The following is a 23,427-nucleotide window of genomic DNA, read 5'->3' on the forward strand; positions in this document are numbered from 1 at the left end:
ATGCCTAGAATGTGGTTTCTGTTTATTGAAATGTTCTTAGTTTTGGTCATCTGTTACTACTTGCTGTTGTCTTCACGGGGCCCTGACTGGCCTTGGCATAACTAGGCTGCTAGGGGAATAGTTCTTAGAGAGTCATTTTATGTATTGGATTTTATTCTGATTTGTTTTCTCTCTGAAAGCTGGTTGTTATTTGTTTTTTTTTTTTTTTTTTTCGATCTTAGGTGGTGGTTGACACAGCACAGATTGAGAATAAAGAAGCCTATGCCCCCCAGATCAGTTTAGAAGGCTCTAGAATCGTGGTTCAAGTCCCATCCACATGGTAACGTGCCTCTTACTTTCACCGGAGCCTAAGCTCTGACTGATGTTTGCACATCTTTGAAATGATGGCCTTGTTTTGAACAATGCCCATGCTAGCTGACGCAACAAGTCTTGCTGCATGTGCAGGTTTATGGGCAGCAGTGGTATGTTAGTGGCATGTGTCATAATTATTGGTCTATGATGAGGAAGCCAAGAGGTCTGAAAAATGGTCTCATTGACCATAATGTAACTAAAATGTTATATACTCTTGGATCATAATGAGCAGTATTATCTTTGTTACTGAGTCTACAGCATTTAAACATAGTATGTCATTTTCTCTAAGTCACCCAGTGTTCACTAAAGCCGAGTAGAGAACATAGAATTCCTTCTCCTCTGTTCCAGCTATAATCCTGATGATCTTGAGCTCATGTTGTGACACACCCAGTGTCTTTACAAATCTTGGGACAGTCATTTTTAGATATTATATTTGTAACACTTATAATAGATAAAAGATTATTCTTAATTTATTTTTTTTTTTAAAAAAAAGCTCCTACAAATCAGAAGAAAATGGGCAAGGGACATGAACAGCTAAGTCAGAAAAGAAGACATATGATCAACAAATAGATTAAGAAAATGTAATGGCCAGGTGCGGTGACTCACACCTGTAATCCTAGCACTTTGGGAGGCCAAGGCGGGCAGATCGCCTGAGGTCAGAAGTTTGAGACTAGCCTGCCCAATGTGGTGAAACCCCATCTCTACTAAAAATACAAAAATTATCCAGGCATGGTGGTGGGTGCCTGTAATCCCAGCTAATCAGGAAGCTGAGGCACAAGAATCGCTTGAACCCGGGAGGCGGAGGTTGCAGTGAGCTGAGATTGCACTATTGCACTCCAGCCTGGGCAATAGAGCAAAACTATCTCAAAAAAAAAAAAAAAAGAAAAGAAAAAAGAAAATGTATAACTTCACCTAAAAATCAGAGACAAAGTAAAGAAACCATATGGGGCTAGGTGGGGTGGCTCACACCTGTAATTCCAGCACTTTGGAAGGCCGAGGCGGCCAGATCTCCTGAGGTCAGGAGTTCCAGACCAGCCTGGCCAACATGGTGAAACCCTGTCTCTACTAAAAATACAAAAATTAGCCGGGCGTGGTGGCATGCACCTATAATCCCAGCTTGAGGCAGGAGAACCGCTTGAGCCTGGGAGACAGAGGTTGCAGTGAGCCGAGATCATGCCACTGCACTCCAGCCTGGGTGACAGACCGAGACTCCATCTCCAAAAAAAAAAAAAAACCATATGATGTCATTTTGCCCAGAATATTGTTAAATTGTTTTAGAATAACAATGCTAAATATAGTGACAATACTAGTTTGAGCCAGACTGTGAAACAGGCAAAGAGGTTGTTGAGAATAAATACAACCTTTCTGGAGGGCAATTTAGTATATTAGAAGCCTAAAATAAGGGATATGACCTCAACAATTCCACAGTTTCACCTCTAGAAATTTATCTTTGTGATATGTATTCACATTCAGCTATAAGGATGAGTATCATAGCTTTATTAATAAACAGGAAAAACTAAGCATATATTGGAAGGTATTTGCTATTAAAATGGTAATCTGCATGAATATTTAGCTATAAGAGAAAATATTTAAATCATTTAAGTAGGCAGAGATACTAAGGAACAAAGAGGTGCTGTTGGTGCCTATGTGGACTAAAATGGTAGTTGGGTAAGGCATACAAGTTGTATTTAAACCATTTGTTCTTTTTTTTCGAGACAGAATCTCGGTCTGTCGCCCAGGCTGGAGTGCAGTGGCGCAATCTCGGCTCACTGCAGCCTCTTCTGCCTGGGTTCCAGTGATTCTCCTGCCTCAGCTTCCTGGGTAGCTGGGATTACAGGCGCATGCCACCACGCCCAGCTAATTTTTGTACTTTTAGTAGAGACAGGGTTTTGCCATGTTGGCCAGGCTGGTCTTGAACTCCTGACCTCAGGTGATCCACCTGCTTCGGCCTCCCAAAGTGCTAGGATTACAGGCGTGAGTCACCGCACCTGGCTCATTTGTTCTTGAAATGTAAGAGTATAATAGTAGATTCTGTCAAAAGTGTTTAGAGTCTATGAATATATTTAAGTAAATGTTGGCAGTTCACTTTGTGTCCTAAAACCTCCCTTCTATAAGTACTCTGCCACCAAAAAGTTCTTTTATTTTTTTTAATTAAATTTTTTTTTTTTTTTGGTAGAGACAAGATCTCATGCTGTCCCCCAGACTGCAGTGCAGTGGTGTGGTCATGGCTTACTGTAGCCTTGAACTCCTGGGCTCAAGCAATCCTCCCACCCTGGCCTCCCAAGTAGGTGGGACTACAGGCATGTGCCATCATGCCTGGCTAATTTTTAAGTTTTTTTGTAGAGATGGAGTCTCACTATATTGGCCAGGATGGTCTGGGACTCCTGGGCTCAAGCGATCCCCCTGCCTTGGCCTCCCAAAGTGCTGGGATTGCAGGCGTGAGCTACTGTACCTGGCCCAAAATTTTAAGTTAATTGTAGGGTGGCATACTGTGTCCTGAAATTAATGATAATTTATACACATATTTTCATTTCTATCAAACAGTAAACCAGAGGCTCACTTTCTGTAAGATTTTTGTGTTACTAAATTCTTTTTTTTTCTTTTGTAGTCAGTGTTCTGCTGAAATGTGTTCCTGAATTTTTTTTTTTTTTGAGATAGTTTTGTTCTTGTTGCCCACGCTGGAGTGCAATGGTGTTGTCTCGGCTCACTGCAACCTCCACCTCCTGGGTTCAAATGATTTTCCTGCCTCAGCTTCCTGAGTAGCTGGGATTACAGGCACCTGCCTGCATGCCCAGCTAATAATTTTTGTGTTTTTAGTAGAGATGGGTTTCACTGTGTTGGCCAGGCTGGTCTCAAACTCCTGACCTCGGGTAATCCACCCACCTTGGCCTCCCAAAGTGCTGGGATTACAGGCGTGAGCCACCGCACCCAACCCTGAATTCTTAAATTTTTCCAATTCAGGCTGTCATTGGAAAATGTTAAAACTTATCTCATTTTGAAGAAAACAGTTTGAACTTTTGGATAGTTGGGTGAATATAAACAGTCAGTGCAAAAATGGCTAACACTTCAGTTTGTTTTGAAAACTCTCCCTGTGGGGTTGATTTCCTTTGTAACTCATTGCACCCCCGCAAAAAACACCTTGTAGACTGTGATTTCTTGCAGAGGCGCCCTCTGCTGGCTGCTTTTGGTAATTTTGCAAAATTTTAGTTCTGTTTTTTTTCAAATTACAAAATACTGTATGTGCTTGTTGGGAAGAACACAAACAGAAATGATTGCTTTACTCCACCTGGAGAAAAAGGATATTGCTATCCATCCATGCTTTGTTTCACCAAATATTTACTGAACACTTACTGTGTACCAGACACTGTTCTGGGCTCTGGGAATTTAATTATGAGCAAGACACACAGGGTCCCTGCCCCTCATAAACCAACTTGAGAATAGAGAAGGGGGAGACAGCTGTTAAGTATAAGAGATGAGTTCAGACACAGGCAGGCGTATGATGGAAATGAGAGGAGAGTGCCATTATATGATAGAGAATAAGTGGGATAGAGATTCGGGGGAGACTTTTAGACGAGTCAGTCTGGAAGAGGCTCTGAGGATGTGACATTGGATTTGAGAGGAGCCTGTCATGCAGAGAGCCGATGGGGAACACACTTCAGGCAGAAAGAATGCCAGTGCAGAGGCCTCAGGAGTGACCCAGCATGAAAGGAGATGTGCTAGGTGGTGATGAGGATGGGAAGTTGTAGACATCAAGACTTGCAGGGCCCTTGAAGGAATTGGGTTTTTATCTAAGAACAGGTAGAGGGTTTTAGGCAAGTCTTGGTGATTTGTCAACAGAATGGGTTTAGCCACTTAAGGGCATTTTATTGATCAGCTCAAGGCTGAAGAATAAAATAAAAATGCCAGTTTGTTGATTGTTGATTTTTCAGAAAGATTAATTATCATCACCAGGAGCTGTAGTACTCTTTTCTACATGGCCAACAAATGCTCTCCTAGTGGGCAAACATGTGACAAGCCAAGTCACAACCAGACTTGGCTTGGGAACAAGAGCAAATGTGTCCTGATTATCAGTGATTCCAGATGGAGAGAATGGGGTGCACTGAACCTTGGGCAGGCTCAGCTGCCAAGATTCTCTCTGAGGAGTCCAAGGTCTAGCTGGGCACTAGCAGAGCTTGCGTTGTTGTTCACCCTTTCCAGGCTTCTGAGCCTGGCCGGCTCTCATTTCATTCTCTGATACATTTCTTCCCAAGTCAAAGTCATGTTAGGGAGTACTGCTACCTCCTTGAGTGACTTTGCAAGGGTTGAGTTCACTATTTAGCTTCCAGAGTGCCCAGGATCAGCAGACATCATCTTCCTAGTAGACCTGTGCTGCTCAGACTGTTTTACCTCTCAGAAAAGGGCTCTTGGCCAGACCAAGTGGCTCACACCCGTAATCCTAGCACTTTGGGAGGCTGAGACAGGAGGATCACCTGAGCTCAGGAGTTTAGGACCAGCCTGGGCAACATAGTGAGACCTCATCTCTACAAAAAAAATTAAAAAATTAGCCAGGTGCGGTGGCACATGCCTGTAGTCCCAGCTACTTGGGAGGCTGACATGGGAAGATCGCTTGAGCCCAGGAGGTCGAGGATAACAGTGAGCTTTGATCACACCACTGCACTCCAGCCTTGAGGATAGAGTGGGACTTTGTCTCGAAAAAAGGTTGGGGGGCTCTTGGTGTAGGTACCCTGAATGGACAGTGGAGACCCAAATGATGAGAAGCAGTTGGCCATACCAAAATCTCAGGAAAGAGAAATTCGGGCAAAGGCAGCAGCAAGAACAAAGGTCCTGAGGTGTGGGCAAACCCATCCAGGGAGGAAGAGAAGGCCTCACAGCTGGGACAAGGTTGAGGGGCTGGGCACAGAGGGCTTTGAGGGCTGTGGTGAGGGTTTAGATTTTATTTCAATCACGATGATATCCCATTGAAGGGTTTTAAGCAGGGGAGTGATGTGCTCTGATTGGCACTACAGGAAGCTCACTCTGGCCCCTATATGAAGGATGGGCTTTGGAGGTACAGGAGTAGAGAAAAGGAGGCCAGGTGAGAGCTTGGTCCTGAGACCCAGGAGTGGTGGTTTCCTGAAGCAGGGGGTTCATAAACAAGGTGGCAAGAAGTGCTTAGATTCTGGATGTGTTTTTATAAGAAGAGCTGTCAGGATTCACTGATGGATTGCATGCAAGATGTGAGGGAACTAGAGAGGATGTGTAAGTTTTGGGGTAAACAGTTGGGTTGTTCACTTATTGGAGAAGTCGGCAGGAATCAGAGTGAGCTAGCATAGACCGCACAGGTTAAGGGCTCAGCCCCACAAGGCTACTCCCCACTTCAGATGCCATCCACAAGTCCCAGGTTGTCACCCGACTTCTAACCAATCGGCTATAAGTTGGGGGTTCCCAAAACCTCCAGGTTTGATATTTTGCTGTAATGGCTCACAGAACTCAGTAAAACATTGAATTATATTTATGGTTTATTATAAAGGATATTATAGCAGATACAGATTAACAGCCAGGTGAAGAGGTGCATAGCGTGAAGTGTTTGGGATGGGGCTCCAAGCCTCCATGCCCTTGCCAGCTATGCCCTGTGCCAAGCACCTTAGTGTGTTCACCAGCGTGGAAGCTCTCAGAACCCGATGGTCTGATGATTTTTATGGAGGCTTCATCATATAAGCAAGTCATCTTATTAGAACAAAAGACACTATCACCCAGGAAATCTCAAGGGTTTTAGGAGCTCTGTATCAGGAACTGGAGGCAGAGACCAAATATATATTCTGATATCATGAGACCTCAGACCCTTTTGCTTCCTCCTCCTCTTGTGGGGCAGTGAGTTCCAGGGTCAGCCCTGTTGTTCTCTCCAAGTTCTTACAGTTACTGAATTTTTGCTGGGCGCCAGAAGTACATAAAAGTTGTAGCCTTTTCTATGAGACCTGCTTGAGACACCTTTGCAGAGAAATGCAGCCAAGACTAATGCAGCCTAATCTGTGCCTAGGTGCCTGAAAGAAGACCCTGCCACCATGTCCCTGCTGCAGAGAAGCCTTGATCCTGAGAAGACCCTGGGTCTGGTGGACGTGCTCTACACAGCTGTGCTGGACCTAAACCGCTGGAGGGCTGGAAGGTTGGTGTCTGTGGTTTGCATTAGATGCATACCGAGGGACAGTGTGACTATGCACAGTTTCATGTGTGCTTGTGTCATTGATAGTATACGGTATTGTAAATAAGGCAATAAGGACTTTTTAGTAACTTTTATTTTCAGAATAATTTAAAACCTGCAGCAAAGTGGCAAGAATAATACAAAGAACTGCTCCATGCCCTGTACCAGTTCCCCTATTTGCTAACTTTTTTGCCTTCCTTTATTTTGTCATTTGAGAGGAAGTCCATCAAGAGGACTTTTAACTCAACTCATATTCTCCTTATGAATTAAGAACAGAGAAATGTTTAGAAAATTTACTTATGTCTTTTAGAATTTTTTTTCTTTTTCAATCAGTTCTCTCAGGTTGAACTTGAGAAATGTGTATACATCTGGTAATGGCCTTAAACATCTAGCCATGGCCCCTCTCCCTTTTCTTTTCTTTTCTGTCTTGGTCTTTGTCTTTGGTCTTGTCATCTTATCTTTGTAGGATCTGGCTCTGTTGCCCAGCCAGGCTGGAGTGTAGTGGTACAATCTCAGCTCACTGCAATATTGCTCTCCATCCATGCTATCCATCCCATCCATCCCCCGGCTCCTGGGCTCAAGTCATCCTCCCACCTCAGCCTTCCGAGTAGCTGGGATTACAGGTGTACGCCCAGCTAATTTTTGTATTTTTCTTGAAGATGGGGTTTCGCCGTGTTGGCCAGGCTGGTATCAAACTCCTGACCTCAAGTGCCTGCCTCGGCCTCCCAAAGTGCTGGGATTACAGGCGTGAGCCACCATGCCCAACCTCTTCTCCCTTTCTTAACTCATGAGTACACAAAGGCCAGAATAGTGAAGTGACTTTTCTAGGGCCACACAGCCTTCACCTGCCTCAGCTCCTGCCCCATGCCCTTTCGCTCTTTAGGGCTCCATTTTAGTATGGGAAAAATGTGCTCAGGAAACTTTGAAAGTCACAGCCATCTGTTGGGACAACATTGGCACATAGTATCCCTGCATCCCCCCACCACCTCCCTCTGCTTTGTGGAGTTGTCCATTGTCCCTCTGCTGCATTTGCATGGCTGTAGCCCCTGTCCTCCAGGCACAAATCTAGCTTCTGCAAGTTGCATCCCCACATCTAGCCATGCTTTCCCCTCCCGTGCCACCATTAGAGGATTTCACTGAATCACACTCCTCAGGCCAGAATCCTAGCAGAACTTCCAGTCCTGCGTTAGACACTGTAGATTTCATACTCTCCAAACCCCTGGGTGTTCATTTATATATAAAATAAGTGAACCCGATACCAACCTGAGAGGTTTTTCTTGCTCTCAACGCCATTCTTAAATACAAAGAGGTCCATTTTATTATTTTATATATTTGTCTTTTTTTTTTTTTAAACAAATTTCTGTTTAAATAGGGAGCAAGCTTTACCCTGCATACAGATCCAGCTGCAAAGGGAGATCTGTGATTTTGGCAACCAGGCTGACCTGCCTTCTGGAAATGGAAACAAATCTTCAGGTGGCCTGCAGAAGACATTCTCCAAACTGACATCCCGGTTCACCAAGAAAGCTTCATGTACCAGCTCCAGCAGCAGCACAAATTATTCCATCCAAAATACCCCTTCCAAAAACATCTTCATAGCTGGATGTTCCGAAGAGAAGGCCAAAATGCCTGGCAATATTGATACAAGGTTACAAAGCATTTTGAACATTGGTAATTTCCCCAGGACTACAGACCCTTCACAGTCAGCTCAGAATTCCAGTAATACAGTGGCCAATGGCTTTCTCATGGAGAGGCGTGAGAACTTCCTGCATGGAGATGATGGCAAGGATGAGAAGGGTATGAACTTACCAACTGATCAGGAAATGCAAGAGGTGATAGATTTTCTCTCGGGCTTTAACATGGGCCAGTCACATCAGGGCTCTCCGTTGGTGACAAGGCGTAATTCTGCTGCCACAGCCATGGTGACTGAGCAGAAGGCAGGAGCCATGCAACCACAGCAGCCGTCACTGCCTGTGCCCCCTCCACCACGGGCACCCCAGGCTGGGGCACACACACCTCTGACACCCCAGCCAGGACTGGCACCTCAGCAGCAGTCCCCAAAGCAGCAACAACCTCAAGTCCAATACTACCAACACCTACTCCAGCCCATTGGACCGCAGCAGCCTCCGCCCCAGCCTCGGGCACCTGGGAAATGGGTACATGGCTCATCCCAGCAGCCAGCGCAGGCTGTTGGAGCAGGTCTGTCTCCTCTTGGTCAGTGGCCTGGCATATCTGATCTCAGTTCTGACTTGTACAGCTTGGGTCTGGTGAGCAGCTATATGGATAACGTGATGTCAGAGGTTCTGGGACAGAAGCCGCAGGGACCTAGAAATAACACCTGGCCCAACCGTGACCAAAGTGATGGAGTCTTTGGAATGCTGGGAGAGATTCTGCCTTTTGATCCTGCAGGTATGTGAGGCCTCCCATCCCTCGCCCAGTGTCAACAGCAAATGCAACTGCTGAGGTCTTCCCAGGGCCTGTCTGCTGCAGCCTTACTTGTGAAGGTGAAGTCATTTAATCCCCCTTTACGACTCTTTCTCACTGTGGAGGCAAGTATGGGGCAGATCTACCAAGATGGGAAACAGTGGTGAGAAAGGGGCTGAGAACATGAGTGGACTATTTTTCTTACTTTATAGAGAACAGAACTGAGGCTAAGAGAGGTTACTTGAATAGCTCAAAGTCCCATAGTTCAAGTAGACTCCAGTCTAGGCCTGCCTACTCCCGGCAGCCAAGGTCAGCAGCCCTTTGTGGGGTGCTTTTTTCCTGATTATTTAACCTGTTCTTTGCGATGCTTTTTTTTTTTGCCTAAACTCTAGGACTTATGACAGGTGACAGACACCCTCCTGCCTTCATAGAATACAGCTTCTCCTGGGCTAGACAATGAAAATACCACCAGAGTCATCTTAAAAAATTAGAGAAGGAATTTACAAACAAGAACAAACTAGGAGGAGGAATTAAGGGGGAAAAGCCAAAAATAAGTAAATTAAAAAGAAAAATAGAGTAGAAATTGCAAATAACTCTAAAGGATCTTTGGAAGACCACTAAAATGTATAAGCCAATTTATTCTAAGCTTGATTAAGAGAGAACAAAGAGAAACAAAATTAGGAAATAGAAAGGATACATTAAAAGCGCTTTAGTGGCTCATGCCTGTAATCCCAGCACTTTGAGAGGCTAAGGCTGGAGGATCACTTGAGGCCAGGAGTTCGAGACCAGCCTGGTCAACATCACAAAACCCTCATCTCTACTAAAAATTAAACAAAAAATTAGCTGGGTGTGGTGGTGCTTAGGAAGCTGAGGCGGTAGGATCCCTTGACCCCAGGATTTTGAGGCTGCAGTGAGCTATGATCATGCCACTACACCCCAGCCTGGATGACAGAGAGAAACCCTGTCTCAAAAAAAGGCCACTTTAAGACAATACCATCTAAGACTTAATAGCAATACATTTGGAAACTCAGCAGAAAATGGATTCTTTCCTAGCAAAATAGGCATTACAAAATTATACCAAGAAGTGGAAAACCTGGCCAGGCATGATGTCTCATGCCTGTAATTTCCAGCACTTTGGAAGGCTGAGGTAGGCAGATTGCATGAGGCCAGGAGTTCAAGACCAGTTTGGCCAACATAGTGAAACCCCCATCTCTACAAAAAATAAAAAATTAGCTGGGTGTGGTGGCACATGCCTGTAGTCCCAGCTCCTTGGGAGGCTGAGGTGGGAAGATTGCTTGAGCTCAGGAGGTTGAGGCTGCAGTGAGCCATGATCACACCACAGCAGCCCAGCCTGGGCAACAAAGTAAGACTCTGTCTCTAAAAAATAAGTAAATACATAAAAAATAAAAAAGACTATCTACTAAAAGCTAATAGCAAATAGTGCCTTATATAATGAAACAAAAATCATTTCAGTTAATATCAGGAATCAGACAAGGGCAACTGTTATCACCTGTAGCATGTAACTTTGTCTTGGACTTCACAGCAAATGCAGCAAGACAAAAAGCAATAAAATAAGTGGTCTAAGCTTTGGAAAATGATAAATTAAGCAGCACATCTTTTTGCTGATAATAGAATTGAACCCCCCCCCCCAAAAAAAAACCATCTAAAATTAGTAAGAGAATTTGGTAACATAGGTACATGCAAACTTTTTTCTCTAATTTAGCAAAAGGCATACACAGAAGTAGAAAATGTATTTCATTCACAGGGGAGTACTGTGAAATGTTACAAATAAGTATAGCAAATACTTGTACCAGTAAATCACCACCAGAAGAGGACATTCCTTGCTGAAACACCCAGCATTTGTTACAGGAGGGAAGTTAATGCTGGGGTTAACACTCCTTTCTTTTTTTTTTTGAGACAGAGTCTCACGTTGTTGCCCAGGCTGGAGCGCAGTGGCGCGATCCCCACTCACTGCAACCTCTGCCTCCTGGGCTCAAATGATTCTCCTGCCTCAGCTTCCTGAGTAGCTGCGACTACAGGTGCCTGTCACCACACCCAGCTAATTTTTTTGTTTTTGTTTTTTTTAGACGGAGTCTCGCTCTACCGCCCCCAGGCTGGAGTGCAGTGGCGCGATCTCGGCTCACTGCAAGCTCCGCCTCCCGAGTTCACGCCATTCTCCTGCCTCAGCCTCCCGAGTAGCTAGGACTACAGGCGCCCGCCACCATGCCCAACTAATTTTTTGTATTTTTCATAGAGACGGGGTTTCACCATGTTGGCCAGGATGGTCTCTATCTCCTGACCTTGTGATCCGCCCACCTCGGCCTCCCAAAGTGCTGGGATTACAGGCATGAGCCACCGCGCCCGTAGAGATGGGGTTTTGCCATGTTGGCCAGGCTGGTCTTGACCTCCTGACTTCAGGTGATCCACCCACCTCAGCCTCCTAAAGTGCTGGGATTACAGGCATGAGCCACTGCGCCTGACCATTGCTCATGTCTTCTGAAAATTCTTCATGCCGCTGCTCTTGCTGTTTTGTGCTTGCTCCCCTTGGGTGGATGGATGTAGGAAACCCTTGTGCCTGCAACCCTGGGCCACAAGAAGGGTAAACACCTCCACCCTGCTAAGAAACAGCAAGCCCACTGGCTGCCACCCACTGGTGTGGGCACAGTGCGTTTTCTCAGTTGATCATAGATGGTGTGTACATTTTTTGACTGTCATATAACTAAATCCAGAGAATAAACAGTATTTGTCAGAATTGTGTCATATTTGAGGCCGGGTGCAGTGGCTCACGCCTGTAGTCTCAGCACTTTGAGAGGCTGAGGCCAGCGGATTGCTTGAGGCCAGGAGTTCAAGACCAGCCTGGCCAACATGGCGAAACCCCGTCTCTACCAAAAATACAAAAAAATTAGCCAGGTGTGGTGGCACACACCTGTAGTCCCAACCACTTGGGAGGCTGAGGCACGAGAATTACTTGAACCCAGGAGGCAGAGGTTGCAGTGAGCTGAGATCACGCCACTGCACTCCAGCTTGGATAACAGAGTGAGACTTTGTCTTAAAAAAATTTATTTTTAATAAATGAATAAGAATGTTACCATATTTGACCTCTGAGTCCTGGATACCTCTTCTGTCTGTGGACTACAAATCCTACTCTTTCCCACCTGGGTGTTCCTTTCTGCACCTGAAGTCCATGGTGTAGTTTTCTACAGACCTTGCCCCGAGGGCATAAGATCTGCATAGCCCTTGATGCAGATTAAGGAGGGGCACCCCTCTGGACAGAATCAGAGGGCGCCATCTAGTGCCCCCGTCTAGATAGGCAAAATCAGTGCGACATGGGGATCGGGAGACAGGCCAGCATGACTGAAATCATCTTGTGACAGTGCCCTAAGGATAAGTTGATAATGGGATTGTGCCCTAGTATCTTCCCTAATTTTAAGCTAAAAAATGCATTGCTGAGTCACATTTGATTTATGATGCATGGATGCTTTCCTGCCATATGTTTTTTTTGACACTTTCTGTAAACGCCATCTGTGCTTTTCTCCCATTTGTACTGCCCTGCATATCCCCGTTCAGCATTGCCAGTGTTTCCAGCCACCTCTTAAAGCATTCTGAAGTTTCATTTTATTCTTTGCCACACTTAAGATGTTCAGATGGAATGAGCAAATCTCCTGTCCAATAGCCAGGAAAATACTAGATCAAACTTTAGCTCAAGTGGGATCAGCATATAACCTCTATCTGGCTGACCCCAATGCTTTGATGCTTTGTTAACGTTCAGGTTATCAGTTGGCCAAAGTCATCATCTGATTTTCTAAGTTGTTAGCTAATGACTCTAGGCTAGATACAGAGCACCAAGACACTGGACTTTTTTTGAGTTGGAGTTTTGCTCTTGTCACCCAGGCCGGAGTGCAATAGCGCGATCTCGGCTCCCTGCAACCTCTGCCTTCCAGGTTCAAGTGATTCTCCTGTCTCAGCCTCCTGAGTAGCTGGGATTACAGGTGCCTGCCACTACGTCCAGCTAATTTTTGGTATTTTTAGTAGAGACGGGGTTTCACCATGTTGGCCAGACTGGTCTCGAACTCCTGACCTCAGGTAATCCACCCGCCTTGGCCTCCTAAAGTGCTGGGATTACAGGTGTGAGCCACCAAGCCCAGCCCAGTTTTGTTTTGTTTTGTTTTTAAAGACAGGGTCTAGCTCTGTCTCTCAGGCTGGAGTGCAGTGGCGCAATCTTGGCTCACTGCAACCTCCACCTCCTGGGCCCAAGTGATCCCCCCACCTCAGCCTCCCAAGTAGCTGTGACTACAGGTGCACACCACCACACCCAACTAATTTTTAATTTTTTTTTTTTTTTTTTTTTTTTGAGACAGAGCCTCACTCTTTCGCCCAGGCTGGAGTGCAGTGGCACGATCTCAGCTCACTGCGACCTCTGCCGCCTGGGTTCAAGTGATTGTCCTGCTTCAGCCTCCCGAGTAGCTGGGATTACAGGCGCCTGCCACCGCACCCAGCTAATTTTTGTATTTTTAGTAGTGATAGGGTTTCACCATCTTGGTCAGACTGGTCTTGAACTCTTGACCTCGTGATCCACCCACCTCAGCCTCCCAAAGTGCTGGGATTACAGGCGTGAGCCACCGCACCTGGCCCACACCCAGCTAATTTTTGTAGAGATAAGGTTTTGCCGTGTTGGCCAGGCTAGTCTCGAACTTCTGGGCTCAAGCGATCTGCCCACCTCAGGCTCCCAAAATGCTAGGATTACAGGAGTGAGCCATTGTGCCTGGCTGATGCTAGAAATTTTTAAAGTAATTAGTATTTGTCTTTAAAATCTAGTCATGGGTAAATCAAACCATTTTTCTCTCTTTTTGTTTCTTTCACACTTACCCTGCCTCTGTCCTAGGCATAGCCCTTCATGACAGCCCCGGCACACACCATGCCTCAGCCCTAGGTGCGGCAAGTCCCATCTCCCCACAGCAGGGTGCTGGGCACAGCCTACAGCCCACGCTGTGGGGCACAAGCCTGGCAGCTCCTCACTGCCTTTCATTGCATGTGTGACCAGCATGTTAGCAAAGTGTAGGGAAGGACCAAGAGGCCAGTTTGTCCCCAAACCCGGTTTATTCCTTTGTCCCAATGCAGTGGGCTCAGACCCAGAGTTTGCACGCTATGTGGCAGGAGTGAGCCAGGCAATGCAGCAGAAGCGGCAGGCCCAGCACGGTCGCCGGCCAGGCAACCCCCGGGGCAACTGGCCGCCTATGGATGACGCCCATCGGACCTGGCCCTTCCCCGAGTTCTTCACAGAAGGGTGAGTGCTGGGTACTTCAGGGGATCTGAGTTTGAGACTCAGGTGTCCCCCGAGGGGCCTGTGAGAAGAGAGGCCCCTTGCCTGTGTGCATTCTTTTCAGGCAGTTCAATTCCAAGCCCCCATGTGAGAGAGTGACATGGGATTAAATCTTTAGGGGTCAGAGTCATGTGGCTGACTGTTAGATGCCAAGTAGTGTGATGTATCCCTGTGAACACGCCATTGGTATACATTCATGATTTTCAAAACAGACTCTTCAGCCCTGGACAAGGCTCTTACATGATGGTGCTGGTGAGGTGAAGGCATGTTTCACACGGCCTTTATACTGAACTGAGTGTGGCTGCGGAGCCCGCGTGATTTATGGAACGCTGTCATTATAGCCTATGAAAAGCAAAAGTGTACAATTGAGATTCTAGTATATTGAGAGAATTGCAAATTTTTATTGTAAAGACAACTGGGGATTCTTTTATATCCCATATTGCTACATGGTTAATAAATCTGGATGACTAAAGACCAGCTCAACTTTTTGTTTTTTCTTATTTAAAAATTTTTTTTTTTACTTAAAAATTTTTTTTTCTTTCAACTTTTAAGTTCAGGGGTACATGTGCAGGATGTGCAGGTTTGTTGCAAAGGTTAATGTGTGCCATGGTGGTTTGCTGCAAAGATCATCCCGTCACCTAGGTATTAAGCCCAGCATCCATTAGCTATTCTTCCCCATGCTCTCCCTCCCTTGTTTTTTCTAAAACAAATTTCATATACAAACCATAGGCTTCTTAGAGGAATAAAGGGAATTGATGAATATGTATTACTTTTGAAATAAGGCAAAGGAGGAAAACCTCACGTTTTAAGAAGGGAGAGACAAGAGACCACTATTTGGTTATGGGATGAATGCAGGGTAAGGACTGCCCTTTCAGGGTGGGGTGGCGGGTGGTGGGGCTGCAGGAGGCCCTGGCCCAGCTTCTCTCTCTGGCTTTCAGGGATGGCCTGCACGGTGGCTGGTCGGGTGCTCAGGGAGACTCCGCCAGCTCGAGTGATGAGACATCCTCAGCCAACGGGGACAGCTTGTTCTCCATGTTTTCAGGGCCTGACCTCGTTGCTGCTGTCAAGCAGAGAAGGTATGAAGGGATTTCTAAACCAAGGTGGGGAGAGAGGGGCATGTGAATGCAACCCATGGCTCACTCCCTGGGAAAGCCAGGAGCCCAGTCACCTCCAGTCTCCCTGTGTGAGAGGAGGGGCTTTTCCAGCAATGCCTGGCTGAAGCCTCTGAAGAGCACCTGCAGGAGGCGGTTTCCACAAGGAAGAGCCGGCCTCATCTTGTGCGGATCAATTTGGGAGACGGGGTGGCCGGTGCTGGTCTGTGCCTTGCAGGAGGCACCCCTTTCTGTGGGGAGAGCAGGCCTTTGGTTGCGAGTTCTAATCTGGACTCTCCAACAGGCTCTGCAACCCTAGACAAGGGGCTGGCCCTCAATTACCCTCCGTCTCTTTATCAAAGATGGATAAAATGACCTCTAAATGGCATTTCAAAGTTGGGAAAAGTAGTAATTAGCTTTCAAAAGTAGTCACAAAAATTAAAATGGGCTCTGAACTAAGAGGAGAGCTTGGTTAGAAATAAGTAGAGAAACTGCTGTGGATATGAGAAAGCAAGGTCAGGGTGGCAGACTAAGGACCATGGGCAGGAGTGGAGGGCACGCAGGGCTCCCAGGCACTCGAAGCCATGCTGTAGAGCAGGGTGGGAGGCCGGGTTACATGGTCCCTGCTGGACAGGCCAGGCTCTGTCAGATAGGCAGTGGGGAGCGGGTAGGTGAAGACAGAATGGTACTTGCACAGAATAGTAGTGGGGTGGGTGGGGGGTGGCATTGACCAATCACGAGCACACATTCAGATGCTTTCTGTCCACACTTGTAGTCCCAGCTACTCGGGAGGCTGAGGTGGGAGGATCACTTGAGCCTGGGAAGTTGAGGCTACAGTGAGCTGTGTTTGTGCCACTGCACTCTAGCCTGGGCAACAGAGTTAGACCCTGTCTCAAAAATCAAACAAAAAATCATGTCAGGTTAGGCTAGGCGCTCTGAAGGAAAATAAAGCAGGGTATGAGGGTAGTAAATGCAGAGAACAGGTGGATGTTCTATTTCCAGCACTTAGTCAATGAGGCTTCTAATGAGCAGAGAGCTGAACAAAGTGCAGCAGCAACTGGTGGGGAATTGGCAGTGGGGTATGGGTGAGGTAGGAAGAGTCAAGGATAACACGCAAGTTTTCTGCCTGAGCTTCTGTGAAGGGTGCAATGAACTGAGGTGCTAAGCCTGCAGGAGGAGCAAGTTTGAACCGGGGGTGGAGTTTGAGACTTTTCTTTCAGACGTATGACTGATTCGACTTCTAAGAAGTCACATCTGGCACCATCTCTGCAGAGACTGTTGTCTGCATGCAGGAGTGCTGGCTCTGATCTGGCCACATCCTGCCTTTTTCATTCAACCTTGTAACAGACTTTCATGTGATTAGTAAAACGAGTGGGCTTTAAGTCACATATCCTTAGTGCTTGGAAACAGTATCTCTCTCTTTTTCTTTGAGACGGAGTCTCGCTCTGTTGCCCAGGCTGGAGTGCAGTGGCGTGGTCTTAGCTCACTGCAAGCTCCGCCTCCCGGGTTCATGCCATTCTCCTGCCTCAGCCTCCCAAGTAGCTGGGACTACAGGCGCCCGCCACCACGCCCGGCTAATTTTTTGTATTTTTAGTAGAGACAGGGTTTCACCATGTTAGCCAGGATGGTCTTGATCTCCTGACCTCGTGATCCGCCTACCTCGGCCTCCCAAAGTGTTGGGATTAAACGCGTGAGCCACCGCGCCCGGCCGGAAACAGTATCTCTTAAATAAATTAACAAAAAGCCGGCCGGACTCGGTGGCTCACACCTGCAATCCCAGTACTTTGGGAGGCTTAGGCGGGCAGATCACCTGAGGTCAGGAGTTCGAGATCAGCCTGGCCAACATGGTGAAACCCCATCTCTACTAAAAATATAAAAATTAGCTGGGCATGGTGGCACGCACCTGTAATCCCAGCTACTCGGGAGGCTGAGGCACAAGAATTGGTTGAACCTGGGATACAGAGTTTGCAATGAGCTGAGATCATGCCACTACACTCCAGCCTGGGAAACAGAGTGAGACTCAGTCTCAAAAAAAAAATAATAATAATAATAATAAAGCCAAAGAAGGTGGACTCAGCAGCTGAGTAAACCAGTGCCTGTCTTTGCCTGCCACCTCCACCCCCAGCTCCTCCACCGGCACTGGCAGTGCAGGAGCGCCGTCATTCACTGCTGGCTCCCCTTAGCCGCCTTTACGCCATTGACCCAGGCAGGCCTCCTCCCCTCCTAGAACCAGGGCCTGGAGATGCTGGAGCCTAGCACTAGTGTGTACCCTGCAGGTGGGCTGGGCAGGAAGCCAAGCAATCACTGCCCTGAGCTCTTGGTTCTTGCAGGAAACACAGCAGTGGAGAGCAAGACACCAGCACGCTGCCCTCACCGCCTCTCCTCACCACGGTGGAGGACGTGAACCAGGTATTCAGGCAGGCTCTGTGGGCACAGACTTGGGCTAGCTTCCACAGCTGCAGTTTTCAGAGGGCCTCAAAGTAATGAGGGATCTTCTTTGTGGTGATTAATTTTGTGTAAATGATTAGCCACCTCAGCTGACTCAGAGCCACAGGAAGCTCTACGGCTGTGCTGTCCAGTGTGATAGCCATTCACCACGTGGCTATGTAAATTTAAATACAAATAAAAATTCAGGCTGGGTGTGGTGGCTGATGCCTGTAATCCCAGTGCTTTGGGAGGGCAAGGCAGAAGGATGGCTTGAGGCCAGGAGTTCGTGACCAGCCCAGGTAATATAGACACTGTCTCTGCAAAAAAATTAAAAGATCAGCCAGGCATGGTGGCACATGCCTGTAGTCCTAGCTGCCCAGGAGGCTGAGGCAGGAGGATGGCTTGAACCCAGGAATTTGAGATTACAGTAAGCTATGATTGCACCATTGCACTCCAGCCTGGGTGACAGAGCGACACTGCCTCTAAAATACTTTTTAAAAACAATCAGCCGGGCGCAGTGGCGACGCCTGTAATCCCAGCACTTTGGGAGGCCAAGGTGGGTGGATCACGAACGAGGTCAGGAGATCAAGACTATCCTGGCTAACACGGTGAAATCCCATCTCTACTTAAAATACAAAAATTAGCCAGGCATGGTGGCATGCGCTTGTAATCCGAGCTACTCAGAAGGCTGAGGCAGGAGAATCGCTTGAACCCCGGAGGCGGAGGTTGCAGTGAGCTGAGATCGCACCACTGCACTCCAGCCTGGGCGAGAGACAGACTGCATCTCAAAAAAAAAAAAAAAGTTCCTTTCCTCAGTTTGCACTAGTCACATGTGGCGAGTGGCTACCATACTAGACCGTATAGGCACAGAACATGGCTATCATTGCAAGAAGTTCTGTTGGATAGGGGTGTGGGAGTGAGTGGGGCTCTCACCCGGCTTCCTAGGAGGGAATAAGGGCCAGGGATCTGGGGAGGTGGGAAATGATGATACATTGCCCGAAATGCCACTAAGAACTCTCTTTTGTCTCTCAGGATAACAAAACCAAAACGTGGCCACCCAAAGCACCCTGGCAGCACCCTTCCCCGCTTCCCAGCACGCTGCCCAGCCCCAGCGCACCACTCTATGCAGTCACCAGCCCTGGCAGCCAGTGGAACGACACCATGCAGATGCTGCAGTCCCCAGTGTGGGCTGCAACCAACGACTGCAGTGCCGCTGCCTTCTCCTATGTGCAGACCCCACCACAGCCCCCACCCCCACCAGCACACAAGGCAGCACCCAAGGGCTTCAAGGCCTTCCCTGGGAAGGGTGAGCGCAGGCCAGCCTATCTGCCCCAGTACTGACCCCAGGCCAGCCAGCCTGCCTGCCTGCCCGCCCAGAGCTGTGGGGATGAGTGTCCCCACCCCAGGGCCACCTAGCTGACACCAGCCCCTCAGAGGACCAGTGCGCCCCATCCCAGGGAGGGTTCCTTGGGGACAAGGGTGGTTGGCAGCTCCAAGCCTTTAAACCTGGCTTCTGAAACGATGGCGGCATCAGAGCCCTGGAGAGCCAGCTGGAGACACAGGCGTCTGGCCTTCGGGGGCTTGCTAGGGAACCTGCATGCCTAATAAGCGCCACAGGTGACTCTGATGCAGGCGCCATAGCCACACTTGAAGAAACACAGCTCTTGGGTTTTTAGTCCTGCTGTGTGTTGGGAAGACATCAGGCCTGAAAGCTGAGGGCATAATTGACCATTTTTTGGAAACCCTCTCCTCCCTCCTCCACACCTTGAGTGATGACCACACCAATCACTGTATTTTATAGCTTTTTTTTTCATGTAAGTTTTTAGTTAAAACATCTGCCTAAAATGCATTGAATATTTTAAGATAACAGATATACTGGCTGGAGGTTTGTTTAACACTATCTTTATTTAAGCTTATACAAAATGGGCAAAATATAGAATATTTGTGATTGGAAGCAGTCACCTGGGGTTTCTGGGGGTGGACAGTTCCTCGCCACCCAGCAGCACCCAGGCACTGCGGCCTTTCCCAGCTTTATGGAAGCAGAATGGTGGAACTTGTGCCGGAGGTATACTGCTGAAGGTGCGTGGCGGTGGACCAGCCAGCTGCTGTCCATGTGCAGAGCAAGGCTGCACCTGCTGCCCTTCGATCCTTCCACACATGGCCAGGACACTGCCACAATCCTCGGGGTGTGGTCAAGGGGCACTCAGAGACACCTGCACTAGAAATTGCATTGACATTGTGAGCTGGCTCAGAAGACAAACCAATTAAGATGTAGATAGAAATTAAGGTCTTTTCTTAAAAAAATCCACCTCATTTTCAGTTAACATGTGCCATTAAATAGATAACATCCTGTGGATTTAGGGATATTTTCCAGCCAGAATGGATCCAGAAGAATTGAATGGTGCTTAAATTGAGAAATAATAATAAATATATCTATATAGAATAGACATATCCCACTGTATATTAATTGAGGTTACAGAAAGTTCTTTATATAAAACTTATTTAAATTTTTCATATTTCATCTTTGAAAAAGTCTGAGAAAAATCCATAATATTTTCTGGTATGAAAGTTTGACAGTATTAATATTTTTTTTATATTTTCTTAAATCATTAAACCATTTTAATATATGTTAACTACTAATAAATGGTTTATTCTTTCTAACTCCATATAAGCTTTTCCAGCAAAGATTGTAATAACACATTAGGTTCTTGTTTTTCTACAGATATAAGTAAATTTATATATAAAAATACCAAAAAGAGGCCGGGCGTGGTGGCTCACGCCTGTAATCCCAGCACTTTGGGAGACCGAGGTGGGTGAATCACACGGTCAGGAGTTCGAGACCAGCCTGGCCAATATGGTGAAACCCCATCTCTACTAAAAATACAAAAATTAGCCGGGTGTGGTGGCGTGCGCCTGTAGTCCCAGCTACTCGGGAGGCTGAGGCAGAAGAATCGCTTGAACCCAGGAGGCAGAGGTTACAGTGAGCTGAGATTGTGCCACTGCACTCCAGCCTGGGTGACAGAGTGAGATTCCGTCTCAAAAAGAAAAAAAAAAAAAAAAGAATATATATATATGTATGTATGTATGTATGTATGTAAACACACACTCTAATTTGAGAGGACCCGTAGGGTGTCTGAGCCCAGCCACCTGAGTTTTTAGTACTGTGTTGTCAGGCTCTTCCCAGGCCTCAGGTGTTGTCTTTTGTGCTGTGTGGGGATGCATTGCTGCCTGTATTTATGATCTTTTGCCGTGGTTCTGAGCATTCACCTCACCATGTTTACAAAGAACTGTTTTGTATATAGACATTTTCAGGCACGTGCTTTGCACCAACCCTGCGTGGCTCGTCTGTGTTAGCTGTCACGGTGTGCACACTAATCTCTGTTAAAGTTGTCTATGGCTGTTCTACTTGTAAGATAGTTTTCTATTTCCTTCAGTAATGTGTCCACAGTACCCTGTATTTCGAGTTCTATTATACTGAAGTACTCTTGTTTTAATAGTGCCTCTCCAAAGGCCTCACCTTGGACAGAGGTCAATCCTTGATGCTCCAGCACAGGTGACGTCACTAATTGTCACTTTCCAGTTTGTTTTTCTCTATTAAGGAAGACATTTTCTAATTGCATCTCCATGGGCTGTGAGACTGTGTGAAGCCGTTTGTGTGGTCTCCATGTAGGTGCTGTGTTCCCGGCACCGCCTTGCTCTGAACACTGGTAATTCCAGGTGCTGCGCTTGGCAGAGGGGTCTCGCCAAAGCGCATGTGTGTGCATGTGTGAACGTGTGTGTCCTTTGCATGGTTGGGCGTGGGTGCCTTGCTAGGGCATCAGCAGGACATTGTGTGTATAGTTACAATGCTTCCAAACTGGAACTCTACATTTTGTATCTTTTAAAGCTCCTATAAGTAAAATAACTATTGGCTTTATTAAAAATATACATTTAATAATACTTTGTATCCTTGTTTAAAATGAACTGCAGAGGACATTATGTCAAAAAGCCCTGCCTGATTCATTGCTTTGAAAAGCTGCATACTGAGTTCGTTTTTAGGTCAGCCTGTCCTCTGATTCTAGCAAGGGGAAGACCACTTGGGATATTACAGTGAGCTGAAGTGGATGGGCAGGAGGGAGAACAAGCAGCTACGCCTCCCCTATTGGCTTCCCTAAGGCCCAAGCTGGTTTAGGCCCCTGTGCAGGGGGAGCCAGTGCAGTAGTGAAGGAGACGTCCTCTGCAAGGGTGCAAGCTCTCTGGGTTGGGGTCTACCAACACCCATGTTCCACCAAATGTGGATGCTGTGACTTGCCCAGCCAGCTTGTCCAATGACGAGACCCAAGAATGAGGGCTTGTTTTACCCTCTTCCCAAACCAGGGACCCAATCTATGGCAGAGATACTGTGCCTTACAGGGATAAGAAGGACCTGTCTCTGCCGGCCGCAGTGGCTCACACCTGTAATCCCAGAACTGTAGGTGGCTGAGGCAGGTGGACCACAAGGCCGGAAGATCGAGATCATCCTGGCCAACATGGTGAAACCCCATCTCTACTAAGAATACAAAAATTAGTCGGGCATGGTGGCGTGTGCCTGTAATCCCAGCTACTCAGGAGGCTTAGGCAGAAGAATCGCTTGAACCAGGAAGTCAGAGGTTGCAGTGAGCTGAGATCGCACCACTGCACTCCAGCCTGGCGACAGAATGATGGGGCTGTCTCCAAAAAAAAAAAAAAAAAAAAAAAAAAAGGGCCAGGCACTGTGGCTCACGCCTATAATCCCACCACTTTGAGAGGCTGAGACAGTAGATCATGAGGTCAGGAGTTCAAGACCAGCCTGCCCAACATGGCGAAACCCCATCTCTACTAAAAATACAAAAAATTAGGTGGTGTGGTCGCAGGTACCTGTAATCCCAGCTACTTGGAAGGCTGAGGCAGGAGAACTGCTTGCACCCGGGAGGCAGAGGTTGCAGTGAGCCAAGACTGCTCCACTGCACTCCAGCCTGGGCAACAGAGTGAGACTCTGTCTCAAAAAAGAAAAAAAAAAAAAAAAAAAAAAAACAGGACCTGTCTCACTGGATGATGCCATCCTGTTAAGCAGAAGAAAGATAGTATCATGAGACCCACAAATGGAGGGCAGGTCACAGGAGCATTTCAGCTCATTTTCATTTACAGAAAGACAGCACCTCAGTGGAACCTTTTTTGACGACCTGAAGAAAATGGGGTAATGTGGGCATTAATATATAAGCTGCTGGTGTAGGAACCACTCTTCTTTCTGCCAAGGTGCCCTGAAGTTGAGCATGGGGACCAAGTCCCAGAGCCTTCCAAATGCACCTCAGGACAAAGTTGCTCGGTAACGGCCATGTTGCCTGAGAGTGCTCAAGAATACACTGGAAGTTGATATTAAAAAGCTAGCAGGGGCTGGGTGTGCTGGCTCACGCCTGTAATCCCAGCAATTTGGGAGGCTGACCTGGGAGGATTGCTTGAGGCCAGGAGTTCAAGACCAGCCTGGGCAACATAGTGAGACCCCATCTCTTAAAAAAAAAAGCCCATATTTTATTCCAGAGTGTTCCCATTTAACACAGGCACCCAGTTCTCTTGACTAGTTCTGATTCACAGCAGTGCTGGAGGCCAGAGGGCAGAAGTCCTGTAGCTCTGGCTGTGTGCAA

At 47.1% G+C, this 23,427-nt stretch overlaps 1 protein-coding gene across 5 annotated transcripts in view; it reads left to right on the plus strand.

Moving 5' to 3' along the window:
• GARRE1 (granule associated Rac and RHOG effector 1) overlaps positions 1–21,727 on the plus strand; it is a 100,832-nt gene extending 79,105 nt beyond the window's left edge. For 4 of the 5 annotated variants that reach the window (XM_054673279.2, XM_016935634.4, XM_003316261.6 and 1 more), the window contains 7 exons: positions 222–319; positions 6,368–6,493; positions 7,902–8,935; positions 14,069–14,234; positions 15,209–15,346; positions 17,692–17,770; positions 18,821–21,727. In XM_054673279.2, the coding sequence (XP_054529254.1) occupies positions 222–319; positions 6,368–6,493; positions 7,902–8,935; positions 14,069–14,234; positions 15,209–15,346; positions 17,692–17,770; positions 18,821–19,129 (1,950 nt within the window). In that variant the 3' untranslated portion in view covers positions 19,130–21,727. The remainder of the gene's footprint in view (positions 1–221; positions 320–6,367; positions 6,494–7,901; positions 8,936–14,068; positions 14,235–15,208; positions 15,347–17,691; positions 17,771–18,820) is intronic. The other variant, XM_016935636.4, reaches the window with a different exon arrangement.
• The last annotated feature ends 1,700 nt before the right edge of the window (positions 21,728–23,427 follow it).

The sequence above is a fragment of the Pan troglodytes genome, chromosome 20 (genome assembly GCF_028858775.2).
Source record: "Pan troglodytes isolate AG18354 chromosome 20, NHGRI_mPanTro3-v2.0_pri, whole genome shotgun sequence".
Lineage (NCBI taxonomy): Eukaryota > Metazoa > Chordata > Mammalia > Primates > Hominidae > Pan > Pan troglodytes.